This window comes from Rhinoraja longicauda, chromosome 9 (genome assembly GCF_053455715.1).
Source record: "Rhinoraja longicauda isolate Sanriku21f chromosome 9, sRhiLon1.1, whole genome shotgun sequence".
Lineage (NCBI taxonomy): Eukaryota > Metazoa > Chordata > Chondrichthyes > Rajiformes > Arhynchobatidae > Rhinoraja > Rhinoraja longicauda.
Genome location: NC_135961.1, coordinates 31,017,028 through 31,037,101, shown reverse-complemented (window position 1 = coordinate 31,037,101; position 20,074 = coordinate 31,017,028). Strand labels below are relative to the sequence as shown.

General features: G+C 40.1%; 1 protein-coding gene across 12 annotated transcripts in view; it reads right to left on the bottom strand.

Moving 5' to 3' along the window:
• LOC144596572 (CAP-Gly domain-containing linker protein 4) overlaps positions 1-20,074 on the bottom strand; it is a 180,831-nt gene that overhangs the window by 25,988 nt on the left and 134,769 nt on the right. For 11 of the 12 annotated variants that reach the window (XM_078405041.1, XM_078405049.1, XM_078405042.1 and 8 more), the window contains one exon: positions 8,576-8,640. The exons of the other annotated variant lie outside the window; for it this stretch is intronic. In XM_078405041.1, the coding sequence (XP_078261167.1) occupies positions 8,576-8,640 (65 nt within the window). The remainder of the gene's footprint in view (positions 1-8,575; positions 8,641-20,074) is intronic. 12 annotated transcript variants of the gene reach the window in all.

Sequence of the window (20,074 nt, the reverse complement as noted above, 5' to 3'; positions counted from 1 at the left end):
AAACTTCTATCTTTCAAGCAGTACTCCAAACTCTATTAGCCTCACATCGAAGATGCATTCTCTTTTGAGCATTTTTCTTTCTTTTAGCAAAGCCATTTAGATACCAAATCTCTTCCTAAGGACTGAGATTCCTCCATTAAAGTCAGCATTTATGAACTGACTTTTACGCCCTTGAACTGGCTTATGCAGTTCAGAACTTGACTTGCAAACTAGTTGAAACCAGCTACGAATAAAGAAAATCAAAAACTGCAGATGTGGGAAATCTGAAATAAAAACAGAAATAGTCAAAACAGCTGGTTAGGCAGCATTGGAGAAAGAGAAAAAGAGTTGACAAGAATCTTTGCATCTATATGCTAAAACACTAGTTTGTTTGTTTGTTCCTGAACTACAGCCAAAACGGTACACGATAGCGCGACAATTTTAGGCCCACCTTACTCACCTTCGTCCCTTTGGTGCTAATGGAAGAAGTTTCATTGAAATCGGTTATATTTTTAAAGTTATTCACATTTTAAAGTTTAAATCTATCCCCTAGGGAGGGAGAGGGGTGGAGGGAGGGAGGGGATGGAGGGAGGGAGGGGGTGGAGGGAGGGTAAGGGGGGTTGAGGGGGATGGAGTGAGGGAGAGGGGAAGGGGGGAGGTGAATGGGGGAGGTAGGGGGGTGGAGGGAGGGGGAGTGGAGGGGGGAGTGGGGAGAGAAGGGAGGGAGAGGGGGGAGAGGGGATGGGGAGGGGGAGGAGAGGGTGTGCACCAATGCAGGAGAGGTTTAGGCCCAATGGGTCCACTTGGTCTAGTTTTCTCTAAACGCAGGCGAGGTCCTGGAGTACTGGAGAATGGTCAATGTTGTTGTTTTGTTGAAGAAGGGAAGTAGAGATCATCTAGGACATTACAGGCTGGTGAGCCTCATGTCAGTGGTAGGGAAGCTAATGGAGGGGACAGTCAGCATGACTTTGTATGTGTAAGAAAATAACTGCAGATGCTGGTACAAATCAAAGATATTTATTCACAAAATGCTGGAGTAACTCAGCAGGTCAGGCAGCATCTCAGGAGAGAAGGAATGGGTGACGTTTCGGGTCTGAAGAAGGGTCTCGACCCGAAACGTCACCCATTCCTTCTCTCCTGAGATGCTGCCTGACCTGAATGACTTTGTATGTAATATGTCTTACAAACGATGAGGTTTTTGAGGAGGTGACGATGAGGGTAGGGCGTGGATGTTGTCAACATGGATTTTAGTAGGGTATTTGATAAAGTTCCTCATGGTAGGTTGAAGCAGAAGATTAAGATGCATGCGATCCACGATGACTTGATCGTTTGGATTCAGAATTGGCTTACTCATAGAAATCAGAGGGTTGGTGTGGAAGATTGTTATCCTGGCTAGAGGTCTATGGCCAGTGGAATTCCACAGGGATCTGTGCTGGAACCTCTGTTGTTTATGATCTAGAAAACGACTTAGACATGAGTGTAGATGGGTGGGATAGTAAATTCGCAAACAACACCAAAATTGGTGAAGTTGCAGACAGTGAGGAAGGCTGTCAAAGTATACAGCAGGATATATATCAGCTGCAGAAATGGATGGAGAAATGGTAGATGGGGTTTAATTCAAGCAAACATGAGGTGCTGCGTTTTGGGAGGTTATGTTAGGGGAGAGTATACAATTAATGGCAAGGCCTCTAACAGTATTGATGTATAGAGGGATCTAGGGGTTCATAGCTCCCTGAATGTGGCCACTCAACTACTGTGGTAAAGAAGGCATATGATATGCTTGGCTTCATTGGTTGGGACATTGAGTATAAGAGTCAAGAAGTAATGTTGGCGCTTTATAGGAATTTGGTTAGGATGCCTTTGGAGTATTATGTTCAGCTCTGGTCACCCCATTACAGGAAGGATGTGGAAACCTTAGAGATGGTACAGGCAAGGTTTACCAGAATGCTAAATAAAACACAATGTGCAGGAGGAGCTCAGTGGGTCAGGCAGCATCTGGGGAGGAATGGATCATAAGTGGTTGGAGCAGAATTAGGCCATTCAGCCCATCAAGTCTACTCCTCCATTCAACCATGGCTGATCTATCTCTCCCTCCTAACCCCATTCTACTGCCTTCTTCCCATAACCTCTGACACCGTTACTAATCAAGAATCCATCTTTGCCTTAAATATATCCACTGACTTAGCCTCCACAGCCTCCTGTGGCAAAGAATTCCACAGATTCACCACCCTCTGACTAAAGAAATGTCTCCTTATCTCCTTCCTAAAAGAATGTCCTTTAATTCTGAGGCTATGAGCTCTAGTTCTAGACTCTCCCACTAGTGGAAACATCCTCTCCACATCCACTCTATCCAATCCTTTCACTATTCTGTATGTTTCAATGAGCTTCCTCCTCATACTTCTAAACTTCAGCGTGCATAGGCCCAGTGCCATCAAACGCTCATCATATGCTAACCTGCTCATTTCTGGGATCATTCTTGTAAACCTCCTCTGGGCATGCAATATTTCTGGTTGGTACCCTTCTTTAGACCAATTTCACCAGAATGTCAGAGGTTGAGGAAACTGTAAGAAACGATTCAGAGTGTTGAGTTGCTGAGATAGGATTAGGGTTATGCTGGTTGGTTCAAGGAAATGAAGGGATATAGATCACGTGCAGGCAGAGATTAGTTTAACTAGGCATTATGTTCAGCATGAATATGATGGGCCAAAGGACCTGGTCCTGTGTATACTGTTCTATGTTCTATGTTCACATTTCAGTTTGAAAACCCTTTGTTAGATACATCATCAGATGCTTCTCTAAATACTGCTTGGCATGATAGTGTTTCTCGCAACAAATCAGTAACACTATCACGGAATTAAGGTTCCCACATTGTTGAAGGTATTCATACAGCTGATCTTACTATTCCCTCAATTCACATTTGAATAATTGTAGGTGATTATGTTCCTAGATATGGGGCACTTGACTGCCGGCACAGTATCTCAGCCACATGGCTAAATTGGAACCATTATCATTTCCGCTATTGTCTTTTTCAACCAACTCAGGAAGGCAGGAACATTCAGCCCCAAAGCCCTGTCACACTTTGCAACAACTGATGACTGATCCGATATACATGCATTAGCAATAGCATGGTTTTGTGTGTGTGAGTTAATGACTCACGGATTTGATTGGGTTTTTGAAGAAGTAACCTTGAAGGTCGAAGAAGGCAGGGCATATCCTATGAATGAAAATGTACAAGGCTTGATTAGTTTGTTTGCAGATTATACAGATGATGGTAGATGATAAAAGTGAGGTGTTGCTTTTCAGGATGTCAATTCAAGGCAGCACTTGTGTGATGAATGATGGGGCCCTGGCAAACGTTGTGGAGCCGAGGGATCTAGGAGTACAACTACATAGTTCCCTGAAACTGGCACCGCAGATGATAGGGTGGTGAAGAAGGCTTTTGGTACATTGGTCTTCATCAGTAAGGGAATTTAGTATAGAATTTGGGACATTGCGTTACAGTAGCACAACACGTTGGTAAGGCCACACGGAGTATCGTGCGCAATTCTGGTCACCCTGCGACAGGAAAGATGCCATTGAACTGGACCAAGTATAGAGAAGATTTATGAGGATGTTGTCAGGACTCCAAGTCCTGAACTGCAAGGGGAGGTTGGGCAGGCTAGGACTTTATTCCTTGGAGCACAGGAGGCTTAGGGGTGGTCTTATGGAAGTGTAAAATAGATATAGATAGATGAATGCCAAAAGGAAGTATTTGATGTAGGTACAATAGCAACATTCATAAGACATTTGAACAGGTACATAGATAGGAAAAATTGAGAGGTATAATGGCCAAACACAGGCAAATGGGACTAGCTTAGGTATCTTGGTTGGTATGGACAAGTTGGATTGAAGGGCCTATTTCTGTGCTGTAGGACTATGGGCTCAGTACCTTCTCTATCAAACTGTATGGAGCTTAAAATCCAGTCATGAAATTTTTGATTGATTTAGCCTCAGCAACTTTTTGCGAAAGTTAGTTTCCAAATTCCACTGCCTCTTTATGAAGAATTATTTTTGAAACCACTCCTAATTTTAAGGTAATAGAGGCTTGATCAGGACTGTGGAAACAAAAAGCAAGAAGCAAAAAGTAAAATGTTGGAATACTCGGCAAGTTAGGCAGCATCTAAGTGTCTCCAGCACCAAAAGTAAAACTTCGGGTCAATGGCATTTCTTTGAATCTAATCAAACATCATCACTAAAGTTCGCCATGGGGAAAGATGATTCTTCAAGTTTCATTTCTTGGAAACCACTTTAGGAGAACTGACAAAGTGAAAGTGCAGATTGGCAAAATAGTTAAGATAAATTGAGGCTGTCAGCAAAAACTGTGCATGGAAAAATAACAGTATACCTCCTATCTGAAATTAGAACAAAGAAAATTGGGACAAGGTCAAAACTGAATGCTCTTTATCTGAATGCACTGCGTATTTACTAATGACACTAATAGAAATAAATGCTTACAATCTAATAGCCAATGTGATACATGTTTGCAATGTGAACTAGGTTGAAATCTATATATTCCAGTAGCTTTAATTTTCAGAAGGGAACTGGCAAATGGAAAAGGAGGCAGGTCAGCCTTGATTTAAAAGAATGGGATAAAGAATCTTTGTCCACAAAATCAAGGAGTCGAATCAGTTCGGGTAGAGCTAAGCAATTGTGAGGAGTAGAAAACACTGTAAATTCCCAAAGTGTAGTAGTAGTAATTCACTAATAATATAAATCAGGAAATTACGGGTTCTCGCAACAAGGTTATTACAGTGATTATGTGAATCAGTGTGCATGAGAGGGATAGAGCACCTGGATACGTGGTGCCACAAAAATAACTTCTCACTCAGCACCACCAAGGAACTAATTGTTGACTTCAGAAAGGGGAAATTGAGAGGTTACTTGCTAATTTTCATTGGTGGGTCAACAGCGGGAGTTAGCAATTTCAAAATCCTGCGCATTATCATCACAGATGATCTGTCCTGGACTCAGCGCATAGATGTAATCACAAAGAAGGTGCCACCACTTTCTGAGAAGTTTAAAGAAATTTGGCATGGCCTGACTGTTTGCATCCACTGGCTTGCAAGAGGCTGCAGAGAGTGGTGAACTTATCCAGTCTCACCACTGACAGAATCAACATGAGGCACTGCTACAAGAATGAGGCACCTATAATGAAGAACCCACAATATTTGGGTCATGCCATCTTCTCACTGCTACCAACAGGCAGGAGGTGCAGAACTCTGAAGTCCCACAGCAGTAGCTTCAGGAATAGCCACTTCCCCACAACAATCAGGTTCTTGAACCACCCTGCACAACCCTAATCCTACCTCAGCAATGGAACACTGTGGACCACCTCTTGCACTAGCAAGGATTTTTTTTTTTTAATTCTGTTTTTGCAGTCTTTCTTTTCACTGTCTTGTGTAATTTATGTTTCCTGTTTTGTCTGAGTTTATGTGCCTGTGATGCTGCTCCAAACATAATTTTCATTGCGAACAAAAATTGCTGGAGTAACTCAGCGGGTCAGGTAGCATCCTCGGAGAACATGGATAGGTGATGTTTCAGATTGAGACCCTTCTGAAGAAAGTGGTCCACAGTGTTCAATTGCCCTGACCCGCTGAGTTACTCCAGCACTTTGTATCCTTTTGTGTATTAACCAGCATCTGTAGTTCCTTGTTTTTACAATATTTTTTATTGCACTTGTACCTCACCATACTTGTGCATATAACAATAACATTTACTTAACTTTCTTTCCATTGACAGATAGACAAGACAAATCAAACTGGAAGCAATGCAGCAAAGACAAATTCAAGGAGCGCATAGAGCCTTTACAGCCTTTTAAATCATTATGTTGAGGAATCAACAAGGCCGTTATTTTAGGTACAGAACTGTGTAAAGAGAAAGGATTAAATATGAATCTGAATAGTTAAAGAGCCTTTAGGGAACAGCAACCAAATATGATAGCATTGTTATTTTAAAATGTTCTGGTTCAATCTGAAACGATGATTTTAAATCTAAATAAAGCAAACTACAAAGACAAGATGTATGATTCAGATTAGGAAATGGTGTGAACAGATATTACAGCAACAAAAGATGTGTAACAACATATGGTACTGCCCAAGGGGACGATGAGGAAACAAGAATCTTTGTGTACAACTCCAAGAATCCTAGATTGTGGCAGCACCGACAGACGAGGTGATGAGGAAGGCTTCTGTGATACCTTCATTGGCTGGGCCTTAGAATAAAAGAGCAGGGAAATTACATCGAGTCATGGTGCCTGACCCGTTGAGTTATTCCAGCAGTTTGAGTTCTACACAAATTTATAAAACATTGTTTAGGTCACAACTGATAGACTGTCTGCAATTCTGATTGCCATATTATCAGAAAGTTGTGATTGCACTGGAAATGGTGAAGAGGAAATTCACTAGGATGTTGCCTGCGATTGAATTGTTCATTTATAAGGAAAGGCTGGATAGGTTGGATCTGTTTCTCCTGGAGTGGTGGAGGCTGGGAATGGGTACCTAATAGAGGTATACAAAAATCAGTTGAGCATAAGTAGGATAGATAACAAGAAACTGTACCCCTTAGGTGAAGCACCTAAAACACAAGGGACGGATTTAAGGTGTGAGGTTACAGGGAAGAACGTTTTCTCCTGGAGCTTGGTTAACATCTGGAATGCACATCTGAGTGGCTATTGAAGCCAAATACTCTCACAACACTTGAGAAGTACCTGGATAAGCTCTTTAATCACCAAGTAATGGTAAATGGAATTATAGATACATGATAATTGGCATGGACATGATGAGCCAAAGGCACTGTTTCTGTGAGGTATGACTCCATTTAAATAATGAATACATAGTATGCAAATTCCCTTCAGGCAAAAAGAGAAAAAAGTGGGTCAGCAAAGGCTGTCAAGAGAAGTTAAAGGAAATATTAACTTAAAAGTCAAGGTTTATAATGTTGTCAAAGGAGCAGGCCTGAGGATTTAAAAAAAATAGTATTCAGCAAAGACCAAAGCATTGAAAGGGAAACAAAAGGTAAAATACAACAGTTCAATAAGAAAAGCAAGAATTTACTGTAAAAAGTACTTTACAGACTAAAATGTTTGTTTTTTGCAAGACTGTAAAAGCTTCTCTAGATTAGTAAAATGGAAAAGATTAGCTGGAAGTGATGCGAGTCCCTTGCAGACTGAGATAGGAGAACCTATATAGAGGAATAAGGAAATGACTGAGACACATAAAATCTTCCAGAAACAATGGAGGTCTACAGGTCCAGGATAAATGAAAGGGTAAAAGCCATTTGCATTGGTTAAAAAAAAGTATCACGGAAATTAAAGGAGATAAATGTCTCGGCCTTGACGACCTAGATCCAAAGATTTTGAGATGCTAGATACGCTGGTTATCTTCTTCCAAAATTTCATAAACTCCTGATGGTAAATGTTAAGATGCTACATTATTTACAAAAAGTAAGCAGAGATATCAGACCAGTTAGTCTAACATCTGTTATAAAAAAAATGATGCAATCTGTTTTCAAAGAAGACAGAGTATTAGAAAATAGTAAATGAGGCACAGTCAATGTAGATTTATAAGGGGAAAATCACATTTCATAAATCTGTTGAAATGCTTTGAGGTTGTTACTAGTAGAATACAGAATGAATGTCGTTAGACTTTCAGGTTTTTGATAAGGTTATACATTTGATAATTTAAGATAAAATTAGAGTGCTTGGGATTGGGGCTGATTTTGTGATGTGGACTGCGGACTGGTTAGAAACAATGAGTATGGAACAGTGGGAAGATCAATGGTGATTCATAGGGCACTGTAAGGATTATGTGGCATCTTGTCCAACATGGACATTGTGGGCCGGAGGGCATGTTCCTGTGCTGTACTATTCTATGTTGCTCTATTAGCGATTGCTCTCCAGCATCTCATAATCTGGAGATAAATTTGGATAAATTTGGATAAATTTGGATCAAGTGCAAAAAGGGCACGTCCAAGTCCAATCTTGCTGATAATACAAAACCATGTGGCAGTGTAGGCTACAAGGAAGATCAGAAAGTTACAAACAGAAAATGCTTGAAACATTCAACAGGTCAGACAGCATGTGTAGAAAGAAAAACCATTAACATTTCAGGTGCAGTTGAGGATAACTGATAATCCTTGACCTAAATAGGTTTCCTGCTCTTGTTTCTGTTGACAAGCTTAGTATGGAAAACAATTGTTCAAAATTTAAGCAGAGGGAGGCAGGTGGCAATGAGTATGGTTTGTATCCATTACTTGCCCAAAGACATGAAACTTCATGAGTTTTGCTGATGATATTCTGAGAGATGAGATCTGCATGTATTTTGAAATGCAAGGACTGATTAGGAATTGTCAGCATTACTTTGTGTGTGGGAAATTGTGTCTTGCGACTCATGTAGGGATTCTAGTGGTTTGTATTTCATATTATTGGAAACCAATAATATGCTGCTCTGATTACTCTGTGATACAGATACCTAATATTAAGCTTGACATTGAGTCAGATGTAGTATTTTGTTCTAGAGATCAGATTTCATGTAATGAAAGCAACAAGACAATTACCTACCTATAAGTGATCGATTGAATTTGCTGGTTGGAATATCTGAGAAGGAATCCATTGCTTCAGTCACCCTACAGATTGAAACAAGTACAAAATACTTACAGGAGAAACAATGCACAAACTAAAATATAAATATTATTCACACTTTAAAATTCAAGAACAATGTAGAGGCATTATATAGTGTAAGAAAATAACTGCAGATGCTGGTACATTATATTGTTGACTTTCATCTTAACATTCCACTAAGAATGTTAATGGGGCAGTAAAGGTTAAGAAAGTATTTGGTATATAGTAATGATTGATTCCAGCTCATTTTTAGTAGTGTTTTACATTCAGGACAGATTTGGAGCAAATGGTTGAAGGCACCACTTGAAATACAGGTATGCTTTTCCAATAAATAGGAGACAGAGTGGTGCTCCATATTATTCTAGCTAATGAGTATGTACAATAGCAAATCTCCACCAAACCCAGTGAACCCTGATAGGAAGTAAACCTAGCACACAGCTGGAGATGGGAACTTGAGAATAGACGGGAACTGGAGATGGGAACTTAACATAGCCAAAACATTCATTGATGCTGTGCCCATTATAACAGGCAGCGTGCTCAGGAATATTCTGCTGTAAATCACCACCATCAGCTGCATTCAAAAAGATTCCTAAATCCAAGCCTGCCCTCCCCCCCCCCCCCCAAAGTGTTACGATGGGACCTCTATCTCTCTTCTGTGCTAAATGAATTCTTGTGTATTTGAGACACATTTTCCAAATTTTGTCTCACCATACTCTCACTGTGTGTCGTGCAGTCAGTGTTTCCAGGTGCTTGGTGGTCGAACAAACAATCCTTTTTTTGTATGTGCAGCCTTAATGATATCCTAAAAGTCTTTTCTTTTAAATTGTTGTACATGAGGTAAGAAATAAGCAATTAGAAATTAGCTCTGAATCTTTTCATTTCCTATAAAGAGATTATGTAAATGATTCATAATTGCCCAGAACAATCCATAAATGTCATCTAATTAAATAAGTACCTTTTCAGTGCTGATGGAATTTTAATCACTTTCAAGACAATTTTGTCTTCTTAATAACTTCCTACAACAGTACTTAGTATAACACTGTCCCCAAGCTCTGGAATCATTTAGAAAGGGCAGACTTTCTCCCCAAAGATTTTGGTGAATCAGGTTAACTTCCCTTACAGGAAGCTTTTTATTGTGCACTTATCTACCAATATTCTCAAAGTAGGAAACAGGAGCAGTCAGATTTACCACCATATCAGTGCAGTCGCAGCTACTACAATTAGCATCAATTTGCGCACACTCATCCAGTAAATGTAATTTACTTTAATTATTACATATATTTTTGGGCCCATGAGTGGGGAGCAAACAGTTATTATACGTCATAGCGTCAGGCTGATGCATCAATAAACAGCTTAATGAAAGCTCTCTGATGGACCAATCAACACTAAATTACCTTCCTGTGCTTCAAAATGTGATGACCTGAACAGGTGAGATAAACTTTCATAGTATAAACTGCATATTAACTGGTAAAACATTAGACTGAGAAAATTGCAGATGCTACAAAGTAGCAATTACAAAGTTTATGATTTCCATATTCTTCATTAGTTTCAGAATAGTTCATAAAGAGGCTCTATTGGTCATTGGAGATGAACAAATAGTAATGTGTTACTTCGTTCATGCTAAATGCCTGAGTGCAATCTAAGAAGATACGAAGCTGGAGTAGGTTTTACAGCCTTTCAAGCCTCCTCCAGTATTTGATAAGAAGTCTGTGCCTATTCCACTTTCCCATATGATTCTCATATCCTTTGATACCACTTAGAGTCACAGAGTCATACAGCAAGGATACCACTTTGATACCACTTAGAGTCACAGAGTCATACATCCTCAGCCCACTCAGCCATGCCAACCAAGATACCCTATCTGAGCTAATCCCCTTTGCCTGCATTTGGTCCATGTCGCTCTAAACCTTTCCAATCCATGTACCTGTCCAAGTGCCTTTTAAATGTTGTGATTGTACCTGCCACAACTACCTCCTCTGGTAGTTCATTCCATACAACCGGAACTCTCTGATTGAAAAAAATGCCCTCAGGTTCCCATTAAATCTTTTCCCCTCTTACCTTAAATCTATGTCCCCTGGTTCTTGATTCCCCTACCCTGAATAAAAGTCTGTATTCACTCTATCATAATTTTAAACACATCTATAAGGTTACCCCTTAGCCACCTGCCTCCAAGGAAAAAAGTCCTAGCTTGCCCAATCTCTCTCTGTTGCTCAAGCCCTTGAGTCCTGGCAACATCCTCATAAATCATCTCTGTACCCTCTCCACTTAATAACATCTTTCCTACAGCAGGGTGACCACAACTGAACACAATACTCTAAATACAGCCTCGCCAACGTGCTATGCATTTGTAGCAGAATGTGCCAATTTCTATACTTAATGTCCTGACTGATGAAGATCCATGTACCAAATGTCTTTTGAACCACCCATTGTACCTGTGACACCACTTTCAATAACGATGTATCCGAACTCCTAAGTCCCTCTGCTGTACAACAGTCACCAGTACCCTACCATTCACTTTGACGGTCCGGCCCTGGTTTGACTTCCCAAAATGCACACCGTGCACTTATCTGCATTAAAGTCCATTAATCATTCCTCGGTCACATGCGCAGCTGAGGACCGAGCAAGTCTTCAGATCTAGGTCCTGCTGTAATTTTTGATAACTCATTTCACAGTCCACAATACCAGCTACTTTAGTGTCATCTCCAAACTTACTAATCGTACCTTGCACATTTTCATCTAAATTGTTAATATAAACCACAAACAGCAATGGGCCGAGCACCGATACCTCAAGCACACCACTAGCCACAGGCTGCCAGTCGAAAAAAGTATGAATTTCAATGTTCCATTATCAGTACATATGACAATCAAACACTCCTGACCCTTGAATATTAGTGAAGAAAAAGTTTTAAAATAACTATTTCCACTATTAATGACCTTAACAAGAACTGTTTAATCAAATGCATATAATTTAGGATATGCATATTTTTAAAGTTAAGAGTCAAGTCAAGAGTGTTTTATTTATCTTATGTCCCGATGAGGAACAATGAAATTCTTACTTGCAGCAGGTCAACGGACATGTAAACATAGTACTCGGTAAACACCATAATAAACAATGAAAAAGTTCAGCATATATTTGTAAAAAAAACAAACAAACAATCATAATGCAAAGACAAACAAAAAATCCCCTAAGTCTATGTAGTTCGGAGTTTATTTGGAAGTTGTAGTGTTTAATAGTTTGATGCTTGTAGGGAAGAAGTTGTTCATGAATTTGGACGTTACAGTTTTCAGGCTCCTATACCTTTTTCCTGATGTCTGGAGAGAAACAAGTGCATAGCCAGAGTGGTGTGGGTCTCTAATGATGCCGGCTGCCTTTTTGAGGCAGCGACTCCTGTAGATCCCTTGAATGGTGAGGAGGTGACTACCTGTGATGGACTGGGCAGATTGAATACAGATTGAAATTGGATAATCAGTTTTGACTAGAGGCAAAAATACTCTCAAAAACGTATGTCAGAGAGTGGTGAAGGTGTGGAATTCTCTGCCTCAGAAGGCAGTGGAGGCCAGTTCGTTGGATGCTTTCAAGAGAGAGCTGGATAGAGCTCTTAAGGATAGCGGAGTGAGGGGGTATGGGGAGAAGGCAGGAACGGGGTACTGATTGAGAGTGATCAGCCATGATCGCATTGAATGGCGGTGCTGGCTCGAAGGGCTGAATGGCCTACTCCTGCACCTATTGTCTATTGTCTATTAGTTATATTTCTTTTCCTGGTTCTGGCCCTTCTAATGGGGCAGACGCAGAGCAGACAATATTTTTCAAAGGAGAGGGATGATCAAGCAGAGAGAGCACAGAAAGCATTCCAGTAAAATGAGGAGTTCTGGGTCATTTATTAATGACAATATGGAGTGAGTGGGCAACAATAAGGGAAATTTGAGAGAATGTGTGGAAAAACAATCAGAACTGCTTGATGATAGGTCCCGACCCGAAACATCATCTATCCATGTTCTCCAGAGCTGCTGCCTGCCTGCTGAGTTACTCCAGCACTTTGTGTACACCAGCATATGCAGTTCCTTGTTTCCACATCTAGAACCGTCTTTAACTTGGTCTGCATCTGCAAACACAACAAGGTTGACCACAGATGCCTTGGTTGGTGGCTAGTAAATAGGCTCCTAGGCTCAAGACTTTGAGTGCTACTCAACAGAGTTTATATGAGGAGGAGAGAGATTCATGGATTGGACTAATAAATACATGGATCATAGGGAGGGTTGGGAAGGTTGGTTTCTTAAGGGAAATGGCAATTAGGGGATTTGGGGTGTTCATGATAAGGGGTTTGAAGGTTTGGGATATTCATGCTAAGGGGCAGGACATTTAGATCTGAGATCTGGATCAGTAGTTTACTATAATCCCAGGGGAATATGGATCAGGCAGGAACATGAGGTGGATGCTCAGCTCTTATCTTATCAAATGATGGAGCAATCTCAGGGGTATTTCAGACTGAAGAAGGGTCTCGACCTGAAACATCACCCATTCCTTCTCCCCAGAGATGTTACCCTGACCCGCTGAGTTACTCTAGCATTTTGAGTCTATCTTCGGTGTAAATCAGCATCTGCAGTAACTTCCTACACATTTCGTCTGGGGTATTTCTGTTCCTTATTGTTCTTGTTTGGTTCACTGAAAGGAATGCGTGTTTTGTATCTAATCATTAGTACTTATTCATCACCACAGATAAACAGCAGTGATTTGAAAGAGGAATTCTACAGCCAGCACAGGGGTACAGCTTGGACAATATCAAGTTCTTAAATCTTAACATTACAGTTAGTGATTTTAGTGTGAAATTTATTAATTATGCTACCTGTTAAAATTAATCATTTAAATGTATTTGTTAAAATAGCAAACCGTGGATGTAATGCGACTGTATAAACCATTCCTCTATTAATATTTTGATTGCATAGCAACAGGTACCTGCAACACTTGCACGATAGGTCTGGCTGTGATGAAGCAGCATATAATTGTGACAAATGTTCTCAAGTAAGCTGCTAATGAGAAATAGTATTGGTTAAGCAACAATGTTATTTTTTCCAGACATATAATTACAGAAGATAACGGATGCATCCTTGCACAAAATGGCACCTGCTAATCTGAAAGATTTGCAATGTATCAGGGTCATCAGGCAATCCATGTGTTGATTGATGGAGGGATCACTGCCTAATGAGGTCACACCTGCCACTCATTATTTATCTTCTCCACTACAGAAACCGTTTAAAAACCCATAACCCTACTCAATGTTAAGTGACTGAAAGACCCTGGCATTATTCGGAGCTGTGAACAATATAATTAAAGCAATAACTATGCTGCCCAGCAAAATTAACCGATGCTGCATGAAGAGCCAAAATAACTAGCATCAACAACACAAAAGTACAAAGTGCAATAATGTTGAATATATTTGCTGTATTTTATTATTCTTCACTTAGACTTTACTTTAGACTTTAGAGACACAGCATGAAAACAGGCCCTAAGGCCCACCGAGTCCGCGCAGATCAGTGGACTCCCCCACACCAGACACCAACACTATCCCACATACTAGGGACAATTTTACTACTTAACAAAGCCTATTAACCTACAAACTTGTACATCTTTGGAGTGTGGGAGGAAACCAGAGCACCCTGAGAAAACCCATGTGGTCACAGGGGGAATCTACAACCTCCGTACAGACAACACCGTAGTCAGGATCGAACCTGGGTCTGGCGCTGTGAGGCAGCAAGTCTGCTGCTGTGCCACGGTGCTGCACTGATTTGTTTCTGATTTGATTGAAGATCACTTTGTAAAAAGGAAAGTTGACTGAGAACAATTTCTCCCTTAAATTGTAAACAACATCTTTGACTTTTTATATTACTATTTACTTGACAGTAAATTAATCATGATTAGTTTTCATGTCCTGATAACATGATGGATTGAATGTGTTTCACACCATCTCACTGACCTCACTTTCTTTCATGATAATCTTGAAAATCAATTCCAGAATACAAGAATGTGTTGCCAAATACTTAAATCATTTACCTGGAAATGAGCCACTGAAATACTTTGTTGTTCCACTTTTCAATATTTTACTCAGGACGTGAAAACTAATCTTAATTCAAAACCTGATGAAAAGAAAAAACTTTTTTAACCCCTTCTTTGCAGGACATACTACAGGAGTACAAAAGGCGAATACTTCAAATTCTTGAGAAAAAATGTAAAAATATCTACTCTTAGATGGATAAAGTAATGAGAGTCAGCCATGACTCAGCTGAAAGACCTCTTGAAACAAAGTTGTAAGTTCGAGCTCTACCCAATAGACCTGATGCAAAGATCTAGATTGACATGACTGCAGTGCTGACAACATGCAGTATTATTGGAGGTGCCATCTATTGAATGAGATGCCAAACCAAAGCCTCGTATCCCCATTAGAAACAAGGAAATGCAGATGCTGATTTACAGAAAAGGACACAAAGTGCTGGGGTAACTCAGCAAGTCAGGCAGCATCTCTGGAGAATATGGACGGGTAACATTTCATGCCGGGACCCTTCTTCAGACTCTTGAATGGTCAACAATATCAAGTCTGAACAAGGGTTCTGACCCAAAATGTCACCCTCCATGTTCTCCAGAGATGCTGCCTGACCCATTGAGTTACACCAGCACTTTGTGGCCTTAATGCCAGAAAGTGGTCCTTAATGCCAGATATAAATCCTTTGGCTGATGTCTTTCTGTCTCCTGTCTCCAAGTTTCAGTTAGCAGGACCAGAATTCAAGTTTCTTACTCTCTTCTCCTGCACTAAAGAGTTGAAATAATTCCTGGAACAAGTCAAGAACACAGATCAATGCACCATCCAAAGAGATCGTGTACTATCCTTCGACATGACCAACAGTCTTAAGCACAACATAAGGGCTTGCTACATTTGAAAATAAAATTGGTGTATTGTCTTTTACAATCAAGGTTAAGAAATGAAACAATTCTAAAAGTGTTATTTTTGATCCCATCACCATTAAGGAGAAAAACATCAGTCAACATAGCTCTTTTCCCATGGCAGCGATATAACTTTGTTAAGAAGGCTGCTTTCAGTCAAAGTAAACCCAAAATAGACCAATTACTTTAGTCAGCAACATTTCCTACATCTCCTCACCCCTCCTTCTTCACAGCACAATATTTATTCAACAGGAAGAATATACTCGCCCCTCGACTCAATTATCAGATACATAAACTGAGTCCATACTTTCTACAGATATGTAATTAGTGCATTTGGTGAACCCCAAGAGTGAAGAAGCAGAAAATATATCTCAGAAATAGTGGTGGGCCAAGGAGAGATAGGCCAATGTATGTGGATCATTAAAATCACATGGACAGATGCAGAATATTATTAGAATAGCTGATGCAATACTATTCTTTATCTTCCAATCCTTTAGAGATAACGAGGCTATAGATATAAAAACTATACTTAGATTATATCTTGAAAACAATAACACCACTGGACATTGCACTTTAGCAAGTATGTATTGTTTTCTAATGGAAAGCAGAGTTAATTTATCAAAATGATACCTGAACTCCAAGGAGAAAATTATGAATTAGTAACTATTCCCAAGAATCTAGATTAAAGCTCGATACAATTACTTTTTTATGACATTAAAGCGAACTGATGCAGTGGACAGGGAGCAAAGTAATCACGCTGGTTGGGAAATCTCAGACAAAGAATCATGGACTAAAAATTAAATATAGTGTTGTAGAACTAAAGTTACAATGAAAGTATGGTAGATGCCTGGACTTTCTTCCAAAAATGACAATTATTGCTGTCAATTTTTCATTACAAATCTAACACCGACAGAATTTTTGTTAAGGGAAGGTATTAAAGGATATACGTCAATGGTAGGTATTTGCAGTTACATTACAACTCACCAAAAAACATCAGAGAAAACTCTGATCAATGAGCTCAATGCAAAATAAATTATTAGTTCAGGAGTCGGATAGCAGTGGAGAAGAAGTATGAAACATACAAAATGAGGGTTGGATTTAAGAGAGAAATTCCCTCGTAAATGTTACTTTTCGAAGGGTATTTGGAAAGGGAATACAGTACCTGTGGAGAGGTAATCCATGAAAATTCCCAGGTAAAACATGGGATCCAGAGAGTGTAGAGTAGGACCAAAGGAGCAGGGGACTTCTTGTCAATTAGATGACTTTGATAGAGTAAGACACATGATAAAATAGAACCTAAAGGAAGAGATGATTGAGGGCAAGGGAACAGGAACCATTGGGCAGATCCTTAGCGATACAGTGCGGAAGCAGGCCCTTTGGCCCACCAAGTCCTTGTTGACCAGCAATCACCCTATACAGTAACATTATCCTACACACTAGAGACAATTTATAATTTTACAGAACCCAATGAACCTACAAACCTGTACGTCTTTGGAATGTGGGAGGAATCCGGAGCAACCAGAGAAAACCCATGAGAAAACATGCAAACTCCGAACAAACAGCACCTGTAGTCAGGATTGAACCTGGGACTAGTGCTGTAAGGCAGCAATTCTACCGCTGTGTCACTGTGCTGCCCCTTATCGAGTGGATAGAGAAAGCAGCAATAGATAATAGTAGCCCATATGGTTTGCTCCTGAAACTACTATTTTGCTGTAAACGACAATTAAAAAAATGTTTACAAATCTGAATCTTGCTGTAACATACTAAAAATAATCTACTTTTTCAGTCATTCTCAAATTATTTTTTTAGTTTTGTTGGTAATACGATTACACAATGCAATACATGTTTTGAAGATTTTATAAGAAATTAGATTGATTATTTGGATACTTGCAGATTCTGAAAATTTGAAAAGTGTGTCTGACTATTTTGTCAGGTCTCAATAGCCTGAATAATCAGCTCATCATCATGAAATACAAGTTCTTTGTTTTTGGTATCAAGACATTTTATGTTCATCACATATCAGCACAAGTATTACTGCCTGATAATATTGTTCTTTAGTTATCACACAGTGACTTTACCACACTGCAATGTACTTTGGAGACCTATTCACTATATATTGAGATGATTCACAGTGAGAAAATAAATCTAGCACCATCTTCCTTTATGATCCACACATCTTTCTCTTCCCTCCCTTTCAACATTTTGATGGGACTATGTCTTTTGTGACTTTCATCACCACCAACTACTCACGGCACTCTCCAGCAACAAAGGAACATGCAGCACCAAATCCTTCACCTCAACCCTTCCACTGGCCAGGAAAATGCACTGTCCTTCCAGGTGAAATAACAATTCACCTAGACGTCTTCCGATCAATATACAGTATTACATTCAGTGCTCACAATGCGGTCTCCTCTACATTGGAGAAAGTGAGCACAGATTGGGCACCACTTTGTCAAAATAACTTCGTTCAGCCCACAGAAGCTACCCTAAGAAATAGCACCTCGTCTTCTGTTTGAGCCCATTACAGCCTTTGAAATTCAATATAAAATTCAACAATTTCAGATAACTTGCTTTTGTTTGTGTCAAACCTGGCTAGTTCTGTTGTAAGGTTAACTATTATTGTACTTCCTTTTTCTATCCCTCAGCAGACATTGAGGATCGTGCCAGAATAGTCGGCATATGTGGCTGCACCCTTATTTTTCCATTTGCTCAGATACCAGTTTTAGTGACATTATTATTGGGAATAGTTGGATAGAAAGAAAAGGAAAGATCAGAATGTACTCAAAAGGTTGGCCAGAAAGCTGGCACTCTAGAGGAAATGTAAAACAGTTCGAATTCAGTGCACAGTATCTTTCTTTCCTTTGTCAAGAGCCAGGGAGGCATAGAGCCACACAGATGGAAATGGGCCATTTAGTTTAACTCATCTATGCCAACCAAGTTGCCAAACTGAGCTAGTTCCACTGGCGTCCGCCTTGCCCATATCCCTCCAAACATTTTCTATCCATGTATTTGTCCATGTCTTTTAAACGTCGTAAATGTACCCACCTTTACCACTTCCTTTGGCAACTTGCTCCATCTAGGCACAATCCTCTGGGTGGAAAAAGCTGCCTCTCAGATCCCTTTTTAAATCTTTCCCCTCTCTTCTCAAATATATGCACTCTAGTTTGAAAGTCCCTTACGCTGTGGCTGTCTACCTTATTTATATCCTTCAGGATATTATTACCCCTTTAAGGTCATGCCTCAGCATCCTACCCTCCAGAGAAGAAAGACCCAGCCACCGTGCCTCTCCTCATATCAAAATCCCTGCAGACCCAGGAACTTCCACATTAATCTTTGTACACAGTATTCCAAACTTGGCCTTACCAAACTCTTTAAAAGATGACGTCCCAACTACTGTACTCAATATCCTGACCGATGAACATTGGCATACTGAACACTTTCTTCACCACCCTGCCAACCTGTATAGCCAACTTCATGGAGCTATGTATCTACACCCTTAAGGGCCTGTTCCACTTAGGCGATTTTAAGGCGACTGCCGGCGACTAGGCTGTCGCCGACAATTCGCCGGGGTGTCGCAGGGCATGATCGTGAGGAGTCTTCAAAGAATCGTAGTGGATCTCGGCGCGTCGCTGAGAAATCAACCGGATTGAAATTTCTTGGCGACAGCTGGCTTGTCGCCAGGTATCGTTGCTTATTGCAGGCGCTGTCGCATGCTGTCCCCACATTTGCTAGGTTGTCTTAGATGGATTTAGAAGCATGTAATATTAAATTAAGTAAAGTCATTTGAAGATACCATAAAATATTTGTGTTTAACCAATTTATTTACCGTCAGGACATTTGACAGGTAGATTGGAGGCGACAGTTTGACGGTCAGGTAAGAGAGGGAATTTTCGCGATGTTTATGGCCATCAGCGATTACATTTAAAGTAGGCTCCCAACCCAGATATGCAAAAATCCATTTAACCACGTTTAAAATTAAATTTCTTAATACTGCTATTAGTAAACTGGAAGTCAATCCAGTTTATGCTTTGTTACCGTGAAGCTTGGTTTTCAAGTAACCCGGGCAAGATGTTATATTTCAAAACTCTCAAGTAATTACAGACTTGTCAGTGAATTCAGCGAAAATTACGACGCCGGAGAAGCAATGATAAGCGTGGGAATTTTGCGATGTTTCCGAAGATGGTGTAATCTCGACCTGACTCGGCATTGTCGTGGTCATTGTCGTAGGGTAAAATAAAATTTTGGCGATCTGCTCTGACTTTGACAGTCGCCGGCAGTTGCCTAAAAAATCGCCTAAGTGGGACAGGCCCTTTACTCCATGTTACATAAGATCTTCTCCAAATTAAATCCACAAAACGCATAAACATTACACATATTAACTGGAGAAATTTCTTCAATGATTTACACATTTCATCTTGAATTCTTTATGGTACTTATGGTTCTTTTTACAATAGACAATAGACAATAGGTGCAGGAATAGGCCATGCGGCCCTTCGAGCTAGCAC